The 19,124-nt window shown below is 41.2% G+C and overlaps 1 protein-coding gene across 6 annotated transcripts in view; it reads right to left on the bottom strand.

Moving 5' to 3' along the window:
* The window catches only part of FNDC3B (fibronectin type III domain containing 3B), a 360,687-nt gene that overhangs the window by 254,840 nt on the left and 86,723 nt on the right, over positions 1 to 19,124 (bottom strand). For 3 of the 6 annotated variants that reach the window (XM_040480759.1, XM_040480760.1, XM_040480761.1), the window contains exon 3: positions 6,167 to 6,242. The exons of the other annotated variants lie outside the window; for them this stretch is intronic. In XM_040480759.1, the coding sequence (XP_040336693.1) occupies positions 6,167 to 6,242 (76 nt within the window). The remainder of the gene's footprint in view (positions 1 to 6,166; positions 6,243 to 19,124) is intronic. 6 annotated transcript variants of the gene reach the window in all.

Here is a 19,124-nt window from a genome sequence, read left to right as displayed (position 1 = left end):
TTTGCAAAGATTCAGAAGAAAGTAAGGCACTCACATAAAATTAATTTCACTCTCAAACCACGCAAATATTTTTGATGAAAAACTTGTTTGCAGATGTAAGCCAAGGCAAGGGTTCAATCAACCTCAGAAGACCGACTTCACTTGTCACAGGTCTTCTCCCTTGGTTCTAAGCCAGTAAAACAAGAATTTCTCATTTATATGCAGAGTCTGCTTTAAAGGAGTAGACCATATAGACGCTTTGCTTGTGAAACTATAGTCTGCCTCAACTTGTAAACCCCAGCTCTGACACCACTCATGTCGTTTCTCGATACACAAAGCAAGAGACAGCGAGAGTCCCCTTGGACCTGTCATAAAATTCCTAACAAGAATGACAGATCAGTGTTTTAATGTGCCAAACAAGTCTAATAAATGCACTTAAGGCACCAAATGAGGGAATTAAAAAAAAAAAAAAAAAAGTAACATTAAAGTCCCCGGGGGGGTCGGGGTGCTGAATAATACAAGGGGGGGGGGGGGGGGGCAGACAATCGAGGAGATTCAGAAATGTGGAACCGCTCTCAATGGTGTCATTCACGGAGCCCCCGAGCAGAGCGTGGTGTTCATCAATGAGACAGTTCCCACACTCAGTGGAGCAGGAGGAGAATGAGACACAGAACTGAAGAAGGCTTGCAGAGAATAAGTAGGGGAGGGAACGTTCCATACTCTGATGGCAGCCAAGCTACAGCCATGTCGGAGCAGGGGTCTCCTGTTCACCTCCTACCACACGTTCTGCTGTCGTTTCACAGTCTCAACTCCCTGGACACAAGTGAGAGGACTAAACCGCATCTGTAAAAGGAGTCTAAGTTATTTTGGGCAGAAAACATTAACAATTGGGTTATCTCTAAATAGTATTCTTTATTAAATTAATGGTGTTTCCCAAGCATTTTACTTTAATCTGTCTGTTCTCCTATCACCATGACATCCACCTGTTTTCTTCAGGCTCACGATTTGTATATAAGTCTTAAAACACAAATAAAAACTGAAGTTGTAATATATTGTATGAGAGTACTTGAGATTCTAAACATGTTTCTCTAAAGGAAACTGATTAGCTTCAATGATCCAACATTTTTGAAAAGTGGACGTCCTTCTACAGAGACATTAGAGACCACAAAAAGTATTGAACTAAACATTTTTAAGCTCCCAGCACAATAATAACATTTTAAAAAATCATCACACCTAATGGGATGCCAGAGCCAGTCAAGGATCTAGTTAATAATTACTAAGAGGCTGCTGGGGCGCCTGGGTGACTCAGTCGGTTGAGCATCCTGCTTTGGCTCAGGTCATGATCTCACAGTTTGAGTTCGAGCCCCGTGTCTGGCGTTCTGCTCTCAGTGCAGAGCCTACTTCAGATCTTCTGTCTCCCCCTCTCTTTGCCCTTACCCTACTCATGTGCTCGCTCGCTCTCTCTCACATACAAATAATAAAAGCATTTTTAAAAAGTCCCTTAAAAGAGGCTGCGCGGCTGGCAGGTAGGGTGAGGACACTGGGTCACAACTGAGTTCACAGTCTAATTCAAGAGCTAAAGAAAGGTACCCACAGATCATCAGGCTGTTCCAGGCAATGCCACCTCTACCTGCTCCTCCAGGAATGCAGAGGTCATAATGGAATGGAGTGGTCCAGGAGGGCTCCTGGAGGAGACAGACCCAGAGCCCTAAAGGAAGTGCAGTATTTGTTTTGGCTGCAGGATTTTACAGAGAACAGAGAAATGGCCCAGATAAAAAGATGGCATGTGTGGACAGGAAGGAAGGCTGCGATGCCAGCACCTCAGCCCAGACATGGATATGAAAATAATACGAGACCCGCAGCTGCCCTCTATTAATTCCTGAATTTAAGCAAAGGCAAGACTTCATATTGATTGCTAAGATTCCTTTTTTCCCCCTGACAATTGGCTCTTTATACTTTCATCTGGCCTAAGAAAGAAAAATCTTTTGTCTAGGGTGCCATAGGTACATTGCTGCCTCCAAGTGAGAATAAACTATGACCTTTTGTGGCCCCTTCAAGACCTATGATTCATGCTCCATGGAAAATATTGAGAAATATTCCATTAGAAATGAATTTGCTTTCACAGCAAATTGTACGTTTCCTGTGTTTTTCTTCCTTCATTATCACCAAGGACATTCTCATGAAAACAAAGTCTTGTTTTCCCCCCAGAGTAACCATATTCTTTATATTGATTTGCTTTGACTCGCCAAACTGCCTTTTCGTGGCATCACAATGAGCTTTTGGTGTCTTTCTAGTGATGTCATAAATGTCCTATAGAGAAAATCAGTAGGCTAACAAACTCAAGTAAAGAAGGTTGACGTCATATGGTGTAATTTCAGAGTTTCCAGGAAAGCCTCACAACCAACCGCGCTCCCTACCCCTAATCCCCTCCACTCCCAACAGCAATCCCTAACCTGCTGAAATAGTAGTGTTGAAATAGCAAAGTTACTAAGCTGCCAGTTTCAACCGTGGTATAAGCAATAGTTATGACTTCAAACTTTCCAGAAAGGCCACAACCAACACCCTCTCAAACACCCCCAAAAAACCACCTCCCCACCTGCCGGCTGCTGTTGAAAGACCACAACTAGAACTTTATTCTCTTCATTTCAATCTCTAGCAAAATGCAAACACTTCTTTCAGAAGCCCCCCATTACAATAAAATTCCTTTTCAGATCTTTTCCTACTAGGTCTTTAAAAGGTAAGCAAGAGAAGCTGCCTCCCGCATTACTGGTCCTCTCCCCTAATACCCCCTCCTCTTACAGCAGCTGGAACTGGAAGCCCCACCTGGCTCAGCCCAACCCAACTCTGGGCCCAGTCCTAACTTTGGGCAGAAACAATTTCAGGAATTCTAAATCAGTACTCCTGTGTCACACTCTCTGCTCTTAGTTCCGTTAGCAGAACATCTGTCTTCTTCCATAGACCCAGTCTCTACCACATGCTTTTGCTCTGCAAACCACCTGTACTTCATCCTGGCCATCTGAGTACTGGTATCCTGGTATCCTACCCAGAATCCTGTTATTTTAGAACAGAAACCTACCTTGCTCTTGTCACATGCCCAAAGGGAACGGAGTCCTACTACTGCGGTTTCCTGATGTAAAGCCACAGAGCAAGGCAATAAGGAGCTCATTCTCTCCAATCAGACACACAAGGGGTGAAAACTCAACTCCGCCTTTTTTGAATCTTGCGTATTTAAATTAACCTGCATGAGCCTCAGCCTCATGTATACTATCATATCCATTAAATGAGAGAATACAAAGCCTAGCCTGAGAACTAAGTAAGTATTAGCAACAACAGGGATGTAAATTGCAGTGAAAGGATAAAAATGTTACAATTTGTGTTGGAATTTACAAATATAGTGCTCATTCCCACATTCTGTGTTGATATGCTCTACCCACGTGGAGTGAAGCATTCACTTACACTGGAACTCGACAGAAGGCTTATTTGTGGGGGACGCTCAGGGACCGTCTATTATACAACAGTGACAGTCCCTGGGTCTGGACTCCAGGTTCCTTTCAGCTCCTGGTTCCTTTCAGCTCCTGCAGTTCATCCTGTTGCCTCAGGGCTTCCCAAGCTCTACCCAACCACTTGGTTCCCTCTCCTGGTCTCTCACATCCTGTGTCATTTCAATTAATTGGGCCAGGTACCACCATGCCCCACATGTAGATAACCATAGTAGCTGGGGGTTCAGAAGAGAGCAAAAAGGATAGGAAGGCTGGGGAAGCCAAAGATAAATGGCTCCACAGCTCTGCTTTAGTCAAAGGCATTTCTGAAAACACTGGAAGAGGTGTTAATGTCACTTATCTCCAAGTATCATCATGAATAAATACAATGCTCCAATTGTGAACAGAGTGATATACTTGCAACGTTCCCGGCAGAGTATACCAGTTACTGACATGAACTAAAAAAAAAAAAAAAAAGTGGGGGAGATGCTAACTAGATGAGCATGCGCACGCGCGAGCACACACGCGAGCACACACACACAAAAAAAGTGGGGGAGATGCTAACTAGATGAGCATGTGCGCGCGAGCACACACACACACACACACACACACAGGCATGCATGCATGCATGCACAGACTTTAGACACAGAACAATAAAAGCAGGTGGCACGAAAGGGTGTATTTCATATATGTTGATCTACTCAGCAATTTGCTTTTTATAGATTATATTGCACACACTCGAGTTGTAGAGGAACACAGTCTACCTGCCAATTAATTCACGGGGCTCCAGTGTGACCATGACCAGAAGCTCAAATGCTTTCTTACTGAACTGAAAATACTGGGTTCATTCTATGTAGGTGAAATGACTTTTTACCGAATTTTTCTAGAGTGGTTTTTTTTAAAGACAGTGGATCTTGAGATTTTATTTGTTGACAGTATCTGTTTATTACAGAACTATATGTACATAAAAGATTCTGTATCTCATACTATTTTAATATATTTATTTCCTTTCTTCTTTTACCTGAAGTTTCTTTGTATGGTTCATCACCAAAGCCTAGATTCAGTTTTTAAATGCTTTAGAACACCAAAGATCAATCTCAGGAACATAATGGTCAGAGAAATGCAATCGGTAAAAATCATTAATAGAATGGTTAAGTCATTTCAGATTAACTGCAATTAAAATTCATTAGGCTTGAATCTTTGAAAATACACTCATTTCTCCAAAAGTAGAAGGTTTTTTTTCCCTAAATTTTGTTCTCATAGGTACAAAACCAAGTAGCAAAACCACAAAGCAGCATGCTCTGCCATTAAACAAAGCAATAGAAAAACCACCCTTTTTCCATGCAGCTCATTATGGGAAACTCAAACTAACGGGCATTTCCCTTCATTCATTTATATACTGGTGAACAAGTCCAGAAAATTAAAAATAAGGCCTCTGGTCAGATTCTAGTCCAGCCAATAACCTAGTATTGAATTTGCCATTACAGGCAAATCCCTATAATCCCAATCACTGCCAAGAAGAGCAGTCACAAACAGTGTCCTCCCACACGGTAGAGTTTACAGGCAAACTACAGATCTGGATTGAGCTTCCCACACGGAACTCTACCTAAGTCACTTCTTTCCAAAGTGAACTATAGAGAGTAGGCATTGTCTTACACAACTAGAAATTAAATGAAATGCCCTAGGAGCTGTACTGAAAGAACTACACCCAAGGAGTGTCACCCTACACCTGGAACTTACTTAGATGACAAGATTCTGGACTCGGGGTTGATGCTGTAACAGAGAACTTGCAAGGGAGTATTTTGCATATGGAGGAACATAATTTACTACGGGCAGAGGGAAGACCGGGGCGAGCAGCTCTTAAAGAGCCTCCAATGATTCCCTCCGGCCAGTGCTCCCACCCTGTGCAATTCCCTTTCTCGAGTGGGCGGGACCTAGTACTGCCCTCTTGCCCTCTAGTTGCTGCTCTGATGAAGCCAGCTGCCACGTGCAGAAGCCACTTAGCGAGGAACTGAGTGAAGCCTCCCGCCAATAGCCCACAAAAACCTAGATCTTGCCAACAACCACTCGAGCCAGCCTGGAAACAGACTGACCCTTAGCCATGCCTCCCAATGACTGTGGCTCTAGCCCCCACCTGTATTTCAGCGTCTTGAGAGGCCCGGGACCGTGGGACACAGTGAAGCTGTGCCTAAATCCCTGACCCACAAAAACTGTGAGATGATCAACGTTGTTGTCTTATGCCACTAAATTTTAGAGTCCTCTGTTAATCAGTAGCAAATAACAGACACTTCATACAGACTTTACCTCTAAAAACATCATCTGGTTAGCATCACAATATATATTTGAAATTTTTATCTACTTTGAACAAGTTCGTGTTCTCAGCTGAGAATTTGAAGTCTTTCAAAATCTCAACATTTTCCAAATTCCATAATATATTAACATAGTGCAAGCTTTCCCAAGTTAAATTAATTCACGTAAAAGCCGACAGAATACCAGAGGCATTTTGATTTTGTCCCTTACACATCACAGGCCTGCGTCGGCAGTAAGGAGACCCTATTTTACAGAAGGATAAAAAAGTTTTTAAAAAATCCAAGATAAATTTTACTTCTGGAAAAGAACATGCAGACACAAAGAAAAACTTTACTTCCTTAAAACAATAAATAAAGGAGAAACCCCTCTGATTAGAAGGATTACAGAAACTTCCTTACCTTGAATGCACTGAAGCGTTCCATCCTCCGCTCTTATTGTAAAAGTCTCACCTGGATTAACTTGAACGAGAATGACCTGCCAAAATAACACATTAATTTCAATTTAATACTAGAGCATCTGGGGTTTCTCTTCAATGGTTTTATTACTTGAATTTATGTACTAGACAGGAAGTATGTGGCACGGAATCCTGTATAAACACAAAACTTCGGATACGTCTTAGACCTGGTTCAAATTTAAGGGGGAGAAGTACGTGCATTTGAATTTAGCTAAGTGAATTCTCCCGTGTTGTTTATGATGTTATGTACCCTAAAAACTCAATTTTTTTTCTTTCATACAATTCCTTCTTTTCTTTCACTAATTTAGAAACAACAGATAAAGAAGAAAAAAGACCAGAAACTATACTTATAAAGGAAAATGGCACAGAGAAATATAGTTCTGGCCTAAACACTATTGTATACCGTATACTATTGTTCCCAAGTGTCCATTACTGACCTGGGTTATAGGATTCTACTGTGTAAACAAAGAAAGCAATTTATAAGAAAAATGTTTGGAAGATCTAGAAATAATGATATACACTATAAAATAAATGAATAATATCACAAATCGGCCTCAAACTCTCAAATCTTTAAGTCTATTATCTAAATGTCAATGAACATAAATATTTAATATTAGCAGACAACTTCCAAGACTAGACCAAGCACAGCAATGGCAAAGTATGTTCTTTCAAGAGCCTTACAGTTTTAGCTCTAATCTCGTTCCTTTAGGTAACAAAAGAAAAAAAAAATCACTAATTTATATCTAAATACAAATTAAAAGATGTAATCCAAGCTTACTTGAAAATCATCATGTGCACGGTTAACACTATTAAAATAATTACTGTACGTTTCTGAAACTGAAAGGATGTCAGGGTCATATTCATCTTCTAGCTCTCGGGGCAAGCCTTGTCCCTCCCTGCATTGAAACCATCAAGCATACCGTTCCCTCTGCCTGTAATAATCTTCCTGTCGTCCTTCACTGCCTACCACCCACCTTACTCCTTGCCTGACCACCTAATGCCTATTCATTCTTGTCAGCTTAAGAAGTATTGTCTGCTGGAGCACCTGGCTGGTTCAGTGGGTAGAGGGTTGTTACTCTCGATCTTGGGGTTGTAGGTTTGAGCCCCACGTTGGGCATAGAGATTACTTAAAAATAAAATCTAAAAAAACCCAAACCAAACCAAAGAAAAGTGGCATTTGCCTCTCAGGACAGGTTGGATCTCCCACCATATGTCGCGTGCGTGCACGCGCGCGCGCACACACACACACACACACACACACCCCTACACTTCTACTTCCTAGAATTTACAACTGCAATTAATTAAGCCATTATTTTAGGGTCTGTCCTTCTTTCTTTAACGTTGGCTCTAGAAATACAAGGCCTGGCATAAAAGAAGTATTCAAAACTGTACCTGGCATAGAGTATGTGCTTGATAACCATTTCTATTTAAGGAATGAAAGTCTGAAAACATAAAGGAAAAACGATCGCAAACAATTATTTTAACTTAGAAATTAAGCTTTCATAATGTTCACCCTAAAAAGATAACATTATTTACTGTATGTACCATAATTTATGTTTGGTAAAAATGTTTGAGATCAAAGCTGTTTGATCTTTAAAAACTAAACCTTTAATATCCATGTATTTTCCTTCTTCTAATAATTCCCCACAGAAGACACTGCTGGGATATTGTAATTATTTAAATCAGGAAATACATTAGCTGGAGAAAACAAGATCATTCAGGGAAAAGCAGTCCAAGTTTCATCCCTGGTGCTTCTCATTATCTTGAATTGTAACGGTGGTTTCAAGGCAATTTATTTTTCCTGTATGGTAACTGTGTCAATAATCTTTCAGTCTTAAGTATTCAAATTCTCACCAATGTAAACACACTGTGCCATTTTAAGAACTCAAAAGGAAATCCCTTCAGATCTCCATAGAGAGATTAAAACATTTCAATTGCTTTCTTGAAACTGAGCTTTTAAAGTCATTCTTAACATGAAAATAGTTTTGATTTAACTTTATTTTCACATACACATAGGACATAACTCGACTACAATGGAATACAAAAAGACACTCCAACAAAGAAAGTTCCCTAGGTCTTTTTAAAAGTCCTTAGACCAATTCCAACATCACTGTAATACAGCAGAAACCATCTGCTTATGTGGAACCTCTCGGGATAAGACGTATACTACATGCCTGTAGAATTAGTAAGTTGGAGGAAAAAAAAAAAAAAATCAAAGGACACCAAGACTCTGCCCCAGATATTCTCTGACAATCCCCGATTCACGTACTCTCTTCCACCACTCTCAAAACTGTCAGACAACATGTCCCGAATGCCGGTTCTCAAAGTACACTTCACCAGTATTATGGAAAGTCCCGGGCAAGAAAAGGGATTTCTGAATTGGGGTATGTTCCAGATTCTGTCCCATTACCTGCTTATCACATTGCATGAAGAGTGTAACGGTTCCTTGGCGGTCACTGACACCAGGCCACAATTCAAAGAATGGCCGGCCCTGAGGCACCCAGCCTCCAAAAGCCATTTATGCCATCCCTTCTCTGCTTACGGAGGCCAATTCCTGACCCCCACCCCGCTTCTTCAGGGAGAAAGATGATAGGTAAAGAGCTTTTAAGCATCCTACTAAAATACCACTCTTCAAATGTTTAGCCCCTATAATTTTCCCTGCTGCTGGGTTGCTATGGCAACCAGATTATAATCTACCAAGTTACCTCAGAAACCAGGCAAATCACCTGTGTCCCAATATCAATTTTTCTTAGAGCAAAAGTCATTATTGGAGCAAACTGTATTCATCTTGGCATGGAGTTATTATAAAAGGAGGCATTTTATGATCCTGAGGCCAACTGACCACTTTGCTGTTTTCACTGTCAATAAAGGAGAGATTAAAAAAAAAAGTTTTGACACACACCAGTGCCCGGGGACCTGTCTCTGACAACAGACATGAATGAGACAGCAGCAGCCTTGTCTTGCATCACCCAGCCTTGAGGAGCGTGAGTCACATCCTGGCAGGCTCCCTGGCACTTAACCTTTCCTATCATAGCAGCCTGCCTCTCTCTCTCTCTCTCTCTCTCTCTCTCTCTCTCCCTCCCTCCCTCCCTTCTCTCTCTAGCCACAAAGCAGACAGACATAACTATTACAAGTTCTCAGAAATGCATAACGTAAAACATCCTATCACTGCCCAAACCTCATCATTTTTTGTCCACTAAGAATTTCCTGCTTTTCCAAAGTCAGCATTAAAACAACTCGTGCTGCATTCTGTGTCTTGTCAGAGGAGGAAAAGACAGAGAGAGAGAGAGAGAGAGAGAGAGATTTTAACCACTGATATATTCTTTGTCCCCAGAGATATTAAAATAGAACCATGTTAATCAAATCACAAGAGCATACTTCAGGCTATGCTTGCTTCATCAGATGAGTCTCAAATCAGGGCTACAGGAACCAAGCAGCCCAAGATAACCAGAGGCAAGTTTGTCAAAAATCAATCAAAAATAAGTGACCACTCTTCTAAAATCTTCCAACAATAAAACAAGAGGTACAATTAATATTATTCGCTAAAAGGCTACAGAGCATCATGACAAAGCTTTGCCTAACAAGACTACTGAAACAGGTGTTAACAGATCTTTCCTTAAAAGGTATAAATCTAAGTAGGCTTCTTACACAGTAGGTAAGGAAAAGGAAAGCTACTTCTGCAATTTAAACCGTGGGTGGCTGGTTAACCAGATCAATAGTATCTAAGACTATTCCTGGAGGCAAATTCCCAATGTACGCCTCAAATAAAAAATGACCAGCCCCCTGACCGGTCACTGCCATGTGATGTGTCCATGACAAAAGCCTCTGCTGGAGAATGGTACTGACTGACCCAAGATGGGACATTACATTCGCAGCTTCCTTACAAGTTAAATCCAGTACCCAGACAATCAAGATATAAACTGTGCTAGGAGAGGGGATCCCATTTCATTTCTGATGCTTTCTCCACTTGCCATCTCTATGAGGCTGGTCTTACTTACTATTAGCAGTTTTATGTATAAATGAACACTCCACACTTGGAGCCAGCATTTATGATTATTCAACAGATATTTTTAGGCAGAAAAAAAAATGATATAACCTAAAAGCTGCAGAGAGTTCCATGTAAGGAAGGATTCTATCCAAGAATATCAAATAACTTTGGAAAAATGACTTCTGACTACATGAGAGGAATAGCAGCACTTTTTTTTCTGAATTATCTCTCTCTCTCTCTCTCTCTCTCTCTCTCTCTCTCTCTCTCCCTCCCTCCCTCCCTCCCTCCAGATTCCCAAACTCTAGAGAAATCCTGGCAAAGCTCCACCCAGACCCTGGAAGGCCCAAACCATCCATCAATCCACCTTTGAGACCCTGGTGTCTGGGCTAGAGACCAGAGCTGGCCTCAAACAAACTGAAAAGTAGGCATCATTTATTTTCTGCGTCCCCTCTCTTGGCTCCGAATCAGGAAAAGGGAAAAGATGAGCTGCAAATAACCAATAATTATCTTTGTGGGAATAATATACACAAAGAAAATGTCCTAAGATTAAAATGTGACAGGTAAAATAGAAATGTACTAGAAGATAATAGGAGAGTACTGACTGCCTCATCTGCTCAGCTGTCCTACCTGAAACCTGAATCCAAAGCTGGCAGGAAAAAAAAACATGTAAGACTCCAAAAGTACTTACACACTGGGTCAAGGCACAGGGACTTGCATGGGATGTGAAGCTGGGGCTTGGTCTGTAACACTGATATGGCAAATAGTCTTGTTTTGTTTTCTTCCTGAGCTTTAGGACTTGTTCAGTTAATTTTTTCTTTTTTAAAGATTTTAATACCCAATGTGGGGCTTGAACTTACAACCTCGCGATCAAGAGTCGCAAGCTCTATGGACTGAACCAGCCAGGCACCCCTGGACGTGTTCCGTTTAAAGCAAGGAGCAAGAATTCTCCAATGTTCCAAAATTTTTAATAGTTTGATTTCTTCAAAGAACGGCAGGTTCAAAAGTTGGCCTCCTCATCAGACCACTACATAGCTCTAAAATTAACTCAGCATGATGCAGGCTACTTTATCAAGTCTTTTTAACAGCCTTTTTTTGATAATTACATAAACAGTTATTATTAAAGCCCTGTGGTCTACCAGGTAGGTATTACTAACCAAATTATACAGATGGGGAAACTGAGGCTGAAGAAAGGTAAGAAACTTGTCTAAAGTCACAAAACTACAAAATGACAGAGTTAGCACTGGAATCCAGCCCCATCTGACCTAAATGCACGCTCTTCTCTTCTAACACACGCATTCCCTGCTCTGATAGCCATGGGCTTCACAAAGTCAATTCTTCATGAAGATGCTTTACACTTTAATAAATAGCTATAAGGAGAGAACTCACTTAACTGGGTCAAAGGCGTGTCTCCGAGACATGTTCTGAGGACAAGTTCTGTTCTAGGAAATCTAAGCCCACTCCCTGAGCCAGAGCCAATATAGCAGTCAGAAACTGCCCAAAATGGCAGTTGGAAACCCTTACCTAACAACAAACAGTTGTTTTTATACTGAGCAAGATTTATTCTCATAAAGCCCTTGTCAAGTCCTTGAATTCCCCTAGAATCCTAAGATGAACCAATGAGCTAATGACGGACTATCACAATCACTAGGTGCCACTCTCATGGGCCAAGAGGAGGCATAAGAAAAATAAAAGAGGACTCCTGGAAAGATTGTACCACAGCTTCTATGTTTCCCAAAGTCATCTGTGATTAACCAAAAAGAAAAAAGAAAAAAAAAAAAAAGGCAGGAATGGATTAACAGGTAACCAAGGGAAGAGAAATCAAACCAAGGAGGACACTTTTATGCACTGAAATCATGCCAGTGCCTGCTGAAAACATATACATTCAAAAGAGTTCAGCAAGTCCAATTCACAAAACAAGTGTCCTCAGAAAAATTACTACTGTATCTCTATTAATTTAGCAAGTAGCAATGAGTGGCCAGAATGGGTTGGGCATTCCTCTAGGCATTGGGAATAGAGCCTTAGACAATACAAAGTTCTGCCCACCTCAGGCTGACAAACAGAACTTACATGGGATGAGGAGAGGTGGGGGGTGGGTAGTGTTTAAGCAAAAATAAAACCTTTATAGATAGTGGTAAGGGCTATAAAGAGAATACAATGGCAGCTTGTAAGAAGTCATACATTTCTCCTCTCTTTAATTGTATACTGCCTTGAATAAAGAGATTCTATTACAAAAAGAGCTGCTGTTTGCTAAGAATAAAAATATAGCCTTAACTTAAATGGAAAAAATGCAAAATGTAATATAGATGGCCAAAACTAGGTTAAAAGCCTCTTTTAAGAGGGCCACAAATGCCAGAATCTAAGGTTTCAACTACAGGACTTTCAAGATAAAACTCAAGAATATAAAAGACCAAAATTCTATGTACGCTTAAGTATAGTTTTTCCCTAGCTAAAAGTAACAGCCACCATATATTCTTGAGTATTTGAAGCACCATGATGTTTACTTTAAATAATTTTCTTTCACTTTAATAAACAAATTTTTCACCCAGTTTTTCAGTGCCAAAAAATAGAACGCTTCTTCCTTTGTTGAAAATTATGTTCACTGAGAACAAAATGTGATTCTTGTCATCACTATTTCAGGGTTAATCCTCTTCAAAAATGTCCATCAGGTGAGATACAACCCCTTTTTCCCCCTCAATTCCATCCACGCACCCCACGTCCACAGGCTGGGTTCCGACCACACTGATGGCAAATGGGCAGTTCAGACCACTTTTCACTAACCAACCCTACCATGTGCTTTTTGCACACTGAATCGAAAATGTCCCCCACCATTTAGATCCAGCCACCTCATGTCTAGTTTTGATCGGCGGAGAAAGAGCAACGTGACCCACACTGATGTGGTAATAATTCATGTCATGCAAGTCTGGTAAGTTACGCATTGAACCTAAACAAACAACTCTACTATCAGAATCTCAAGGCCAGCGGCCTCTGGGTGGCTCAGTTGGTTGAGCTTCCGACTTCAGCTCAGGTCATGATCTCACAGTTCGTGAGTTTGATCACCACGTGGGGCTCTGTGCTGACAGCTCAGAGCCTGGAGCCTGCTTCGGATTCTGTGTCTCCCTCTCTCTCTGCCCACCTGCCCCCCCGCCCCCCCCGCACTTGCACGGTCTCTCTCTCTCTCTCTCTCTCTCTCAAATATAAATAAACATTAAAAAGAAAAAAAAATCTCAAGGCCAGTTCAGTGAAGAAACAGATTTAACTGCCTATATTCCCAAGATTCTAATATTTTTAAACCTATTTCAATGTTGGCCATGTCATTCATTGAACACTGTTCTTCCCCCACTAAGATATAATCAAGAAATAATGTGCCCAAGGGGACTTCTCATCCTTCTAACTGACAGGAAATCAGTGCCCAATATTTTGTCATTAAATATTCTAATGACAGAGCTAACTTTTCTATATTACTTATGTGTTTTCAATTGTCTAAAATTGGCACTCCTATTGCCTGGTATCTTATGCCCCCTAACATAAAATCAGAAATGAATTCAAAGAAGTCCTATTCTAGGGATTTGGAAGGATTTTACGGAACAGAGAGGGCTTCACCTCCCCACCACTACACAGCATGTTATCACTTATTCAGCCCTTGACTTTCCATCAATGACACTTAGTTAACATCGATGCTCAATGCTATTATTGAAGCCTTGATTTTTGGAAAGCATTTACTTGCTGAGTAGTTACCATGTGCCAGGCATGTTGTAAAGTACTGATGATGCCAAGACGAGAAAGAGAACGTCCTCTTTGTGTGTGGGTGCAAGGGTAGAAAATACAATGAACTGTAATAAAATCAGACTATTTGCTACAAAGAGCTATGGAAACTGAAGGAAGCATTGAGAAATCGGGGAAAGTTAAGTTGGGAGTGATATTAAAGCGGGAGCGAGAGACTGCAAGTGGATAATCAAAAGACCAATCACACAAGCAAATGCACGGAGGCCTGGATGGCAGGATGTGTTTAGAATTCCTAAGTGGCCATAATGACACATGCAGGGAACAGAGGGGTAAAGGCGAGACTGCAGAGCAGGACCACCTAGGGAAAGTCTTTGTTCTTCCCACTTACAAGTCTGGATTTTACCCTGTGAGCAGAACCCTCCCAATGGGAAAGCAGCGTTACTAGACAACCCCAACACGTGTGGGGACCTCAAACTGATATGGGAGACGCTGGGCACATGGAGACCAGTAAAGAGGTTAATGAAACATCCACCTGGGACATCATTCAGGGATTAGGCTGTTCAAAGTTGAAGTTTTCAAAAATAATTGCTGGTTTAGCGTTTAAATACGGCTAGCCAGGTCACGGGCTCTGCCGCAGACACGTTCAGCCCCATCTCTTTACCAACACTGAATTTTTTAAGATCATGGAGGTGTAGTAAGGTCTATGGTTCTGCAATCCAGAACTACTTTAGTTTTTCCTACTTCCCATCACTCTAGTTCTGTCCTCTGTGACGCTGCCACTTCCGTGTCTACCCTGCTCTCGCTGCTGGGCATCCACCGTCCGCCCGTCTTGTGTCTCCTCCCTCCTCAACTTTTTCTGTCCTTTATTTCTTCGCTTTGGGTTCTTGGCTTTTGCTCTAAAAAGCTAAGCCCAAGAGTGTTCAACAGCCACCTGGTATTCCTTTCCTTTATTTCCAGAAACCTCACCAGGCAGTCACAGTAGATAAGGCATCCACCTGCCACATTTTTGGTGGGTTTTCGCACCACAAGAAAAGGACAACAGGGGCGCCTGGGTGGCTCAGTCGGTTGAGCGTCTGACTTCGGCTCAGGTCATGATCTCGTGGTCTGAGTTCGAGCCCCATGTCGGGCTCTGTGCTGACAGCTCAGAGCCTGGAGCCTGCTTTGGATTCTGTGTCTCCCTCTCTCTCTGCCCCTCCCCAGCTCACACTCTGTCTCTCTCTCTCTGTCAAAAATAAATAAACATTCAAAAATTTAAAAACAAAAAAAAAGAAAGAAAAGGACGACAAGTAGGACTGGTAGGATATTGGGAAACAGAATTAGGATTCAAGGGGCCAAAGTGAATCATCTCCCCAAAACATCTACTTGCTGATTCCTAAAGAATTCCATTTCACACTAGTCCATTCGCTTTTTAAATCTCGAAGTTAAAGTTTGCCTTTCAGCGTACCGTACATCCACAAAAAGTTTTGAAGAATAAGTTAAGGACTCAGAATTTTAGATAAAACCATATCACACCTACAATGCCATCTTTAAATTAGATAAACCAATCTTAAGAAATTTTAGATTAAAAAAAATAAATATACAATGGCACATACTTCTACACGTTTAAGTGTCTTTTCCTGCCATACTGTATGGTGAGGTAAAATGAAATGGAACTCAGGCCACAGCTGTCTTCTAAGTCACTCTCTGCTCATCTTATTTTAATTTCAGTTCATTTTAAAAAATCAGCCAAGATAACCAAGTTGCACAGTGAGAAGAGCAAACCAGATAGATGGCACTTGAGTCCCACTCTGCTACACAAGGCACTTAACCTTTCTAGCCCTGTATTTCCTCACTCATACACACACACACACACACACACACACACACACACACACACGAGAGACAATACCTCATATTATGTGCACTTAAGGAAAAGAGCAACCCTAATGCAGCCCTGGTACAAGGCTTACACATAATATGTACTCAATAAATAACTATTAATTCCTCATCTTCAAATTTCTACCAGTAACAAACCTCTAAGAAAAAAATGTGGCCTCTGAAGAAAATATATACATTATATATTTACATTAATATATATATTAATATGTTATATATATTATATATGTTATATAATATATAGATATATAAGTAACATAAATATATATTAATATATATTAATACATAATATATAAATATAATATATATATTAATATAAAAATATATATAATTTTTTAACTGAATCTACATTTAATCTTCTCAAAAAAAAAAAAATCTAAAACCAGCCAATTCTCACCTCTGACCAGATTTTGTTTGAGAAACATTCTGGCTTTCCTTAAAAATTCACCTCCCAACTCATTCGCATTCCGGTGTCTGTTCAGTTTCCGTGGATTCAGGCAATAACAGGGACTTTGGAATCCATTCACAGAAGTTCTGAAATTTAAGCCCTTTACGTCTACAAAATGGTTTGAATTACTTGGAAATGCATCTAATTAAGATTATCATAATGAAAGTCAGCAATAAAAAGTAATAAAGTAACACCACAGTATGTGGAAATTTCCTATTAACTGCTCAGAACTCCAGAAGACCCTTTTCTGACCCACAAGCTGCCTTCTCAAAACACACAGGAAGAATTAAACTTGGCCACATTCTCCAAGGAGTATCAGGCATTTGCCTTTTTAAACACTTAAGCAAGTAGCTTGAGAGGTTATCCACCATACATTCCAGGGACAGAATTATACAGCTGGATACTTAAAACCATTAAAAAGTTTAAAGAAACTGTCCAGATTTAAGGTTTCAAGACAAACGGACTGAAAAACGCTCTTCAAAAATGCTTTAAGATTTTCCTTTCTAGATCTTAATATCAGAGCTTTGTAAGCAACTGTTGGAAAGCTCAGAGCATTTGTACTCTTAGTCTTGGAATAATGATATCCCCGAGTGCATACACATACCGATCTGTACAAATGAACAGATTATTCCAATTCTTCCCTCATTCTGCACCAAGTCCAAATTCAGGACTGACACTAGTCTCTGCAGACAACGGAGGAAAAATGTGACAAAGATTTTCCAGCCGGCCCCTCCCCTCCTCCTCACCCGCCCTCAGCACATACAAGTACACAGCAGATTCAATGCGCGGCTCTAATTCGGGGCCAGTTTATGCACCATGACATCAGTGCAGTATAATGAGCCAAGTTTAAACTCCATCTGGGACAAATAATGTCCAGGCACACTGTGACTTCTTTTGTTTATATACACTGACTAAATATGTCTTGGTGGTAAATGAACTAACTCTTAAGATTTATTTCCCAAGGCCTCCAAAACAATATTCTGCACCCCTGAAGCAACTCCCTGCCTCCAGTTCTCTTTCCAAGGCTATGCGTAAGTGATTTTTAACAGAACACATGATTTTGAAACATATAATTAACATCGTGAGGAGAGACTAAGTCCAAGCAGCCCTTCATCAATCTGAAACAAAGAAAACGAGGAACTGGCAAGCAAATGGGTGCCGTTTCATGGCTCATGGTACAAATACGGCATGACACTTAATTCTGTATTCCCCCTGAGAATAAGAGTAAGCAGAGGTGAGAGATCTAAGGAATGCTCACGGGGCAAAGTGGCCCTTTTCTTTCTCCTGGGAGAATAAACTTGGGGTGTTTGGTGCTTGCAGTTTCGACCTCAGTTAAGAGAAACAATCATAAATTCAGAATGAAAAACAATGTAATAGATTCGAGTCTTACAAGAAGTTGTTAGATTTCTTCAGACACAAAAAACTGTGCCTCTGGGGTGATGTAATTTTTGAATGAAAACGAAAGGCCGGGTTTGGGAGGAAAAGAGGGCAGACAAAAAGGTCATCTCCTTGCTCCTTGGGACAAGGAACCCCTGCTTCCCTTCTTTGGTCACCACTGTCTCTCTCCACAGCTGTGACCCCAGAGGGAACCACGCCTCTGCTGCAAATCTCAGGGAAAGAACTATCCCCTTAAGGAAAGAAAGGGAGGGGCTCTGGTGACCTGGGCCTAAGATGACTTCACTCCCAACTCCTCCTCCAGGCCTCAGACACCACCACTACCACGTGGCCTGCAAGCTTCAGAAGCTCCAGGCCCAGAATCACTACCACCTTCCAGAGCTCGTGTGAACATCATCATATAAGATAACAGGAATACTCTTCCCAATGAACTTCATCATGGACTATCAGGTAAAACTGGTCCCAGGTCTCTCCCAACTGTTTACCTGAACAAGACAATGAGACATCCCTAACCCAAGCAACTCTACACCCTTTTCGAAAGGTAGGTTCTAAATGGGTTCAAATCCAGCTGCAGGTACTTAACCTTTTTTGCCACCTGTTCTGTCTGGAAAAATGATCAGCACCTTATCAGGGTGTATGATTACTGGATGAAACGATGTATGTAAGCCCCTAGCACCAACTCCCGCGGGCACCTAAGAAGCCCTCAGGCAGTTATCATTCACCCCCCCCCCCCACCTCCTCCACCACAAAGGGAACAAGGAAATCAAAATATCAAAAGCCATTGTTTCCAACAATTCAACATACTGCCCACTAAGAAAGATCCACTCAACCATAGTGGAGACCAAAAGCCTTCTGGTGATCAGTAAGCTTACAAAGTAACATTTAAGATTGAAGTAAATGCCAAAAACTCAGATACTCAGAATTCTTTCAGTGTCAAATATCTGACCTTTAATGAATCTTTTACATTGTTCAGGCACTGAAATATCTGGAAAAGGCCAACTTACAGAATGTTTTATCCCATACTTGCCCCTTAGTGTTGGAGTAATCATTACAGAAGGAGCCTCTGTAACAAAGCTCCAGTCCAAAGGCGGAGCAGGTAAAGCTGGTGTATGTAGTGCCTACCTTCTGGTCTCCCGAAGAGAGGCTCTTCAAAGTCCCAAGGCAGCATGAAGAAGCAGTGATGCGCAAAGTCCGCCATTAAAAAAATGGGAAAACTCTTCAGTGCCTGACCCTGAGGAAACGACTTTAAAAATGAGAACATGGGAGCGCCTGGGTGGCTCAGTCCGTTGAGCGTCCAGCTCTTGGTTTCGGCTCAGGTCAGGATCCCAGGGTTGTAAATGGAGTCCCTAATCAGACTCCACACTGAGCATGGAAGCTGCTTAAGATTCTCTCTCTTTTCCCTCTCCCTCTGCTCCTCCCTAGCTCATGAGCTCACTCTCTCTAAAAATCTAAATAAATATGTAAGAGAAAATG

This window comes from Herpailurus yagouaroundi, unplaced genomic scaffold (assembly GCF_014898765.1).
Source record: "Herpailurus yagouaroundi ecotype Mexico unplaced genomic scaffold, PumYag 159, whole genome shotgun sequence".
NCBI lineage: Eukaryota > Metazoa > Chordata > Mammalia > Carnivora > Felidae > Herpailurus > Herpailurus yagouaroundi.
The sequence above is the reverse complement of the archived record's forward strand: the minus strand, read 5'-3'. Positions and strand labels throughout refer to the sequence as shown.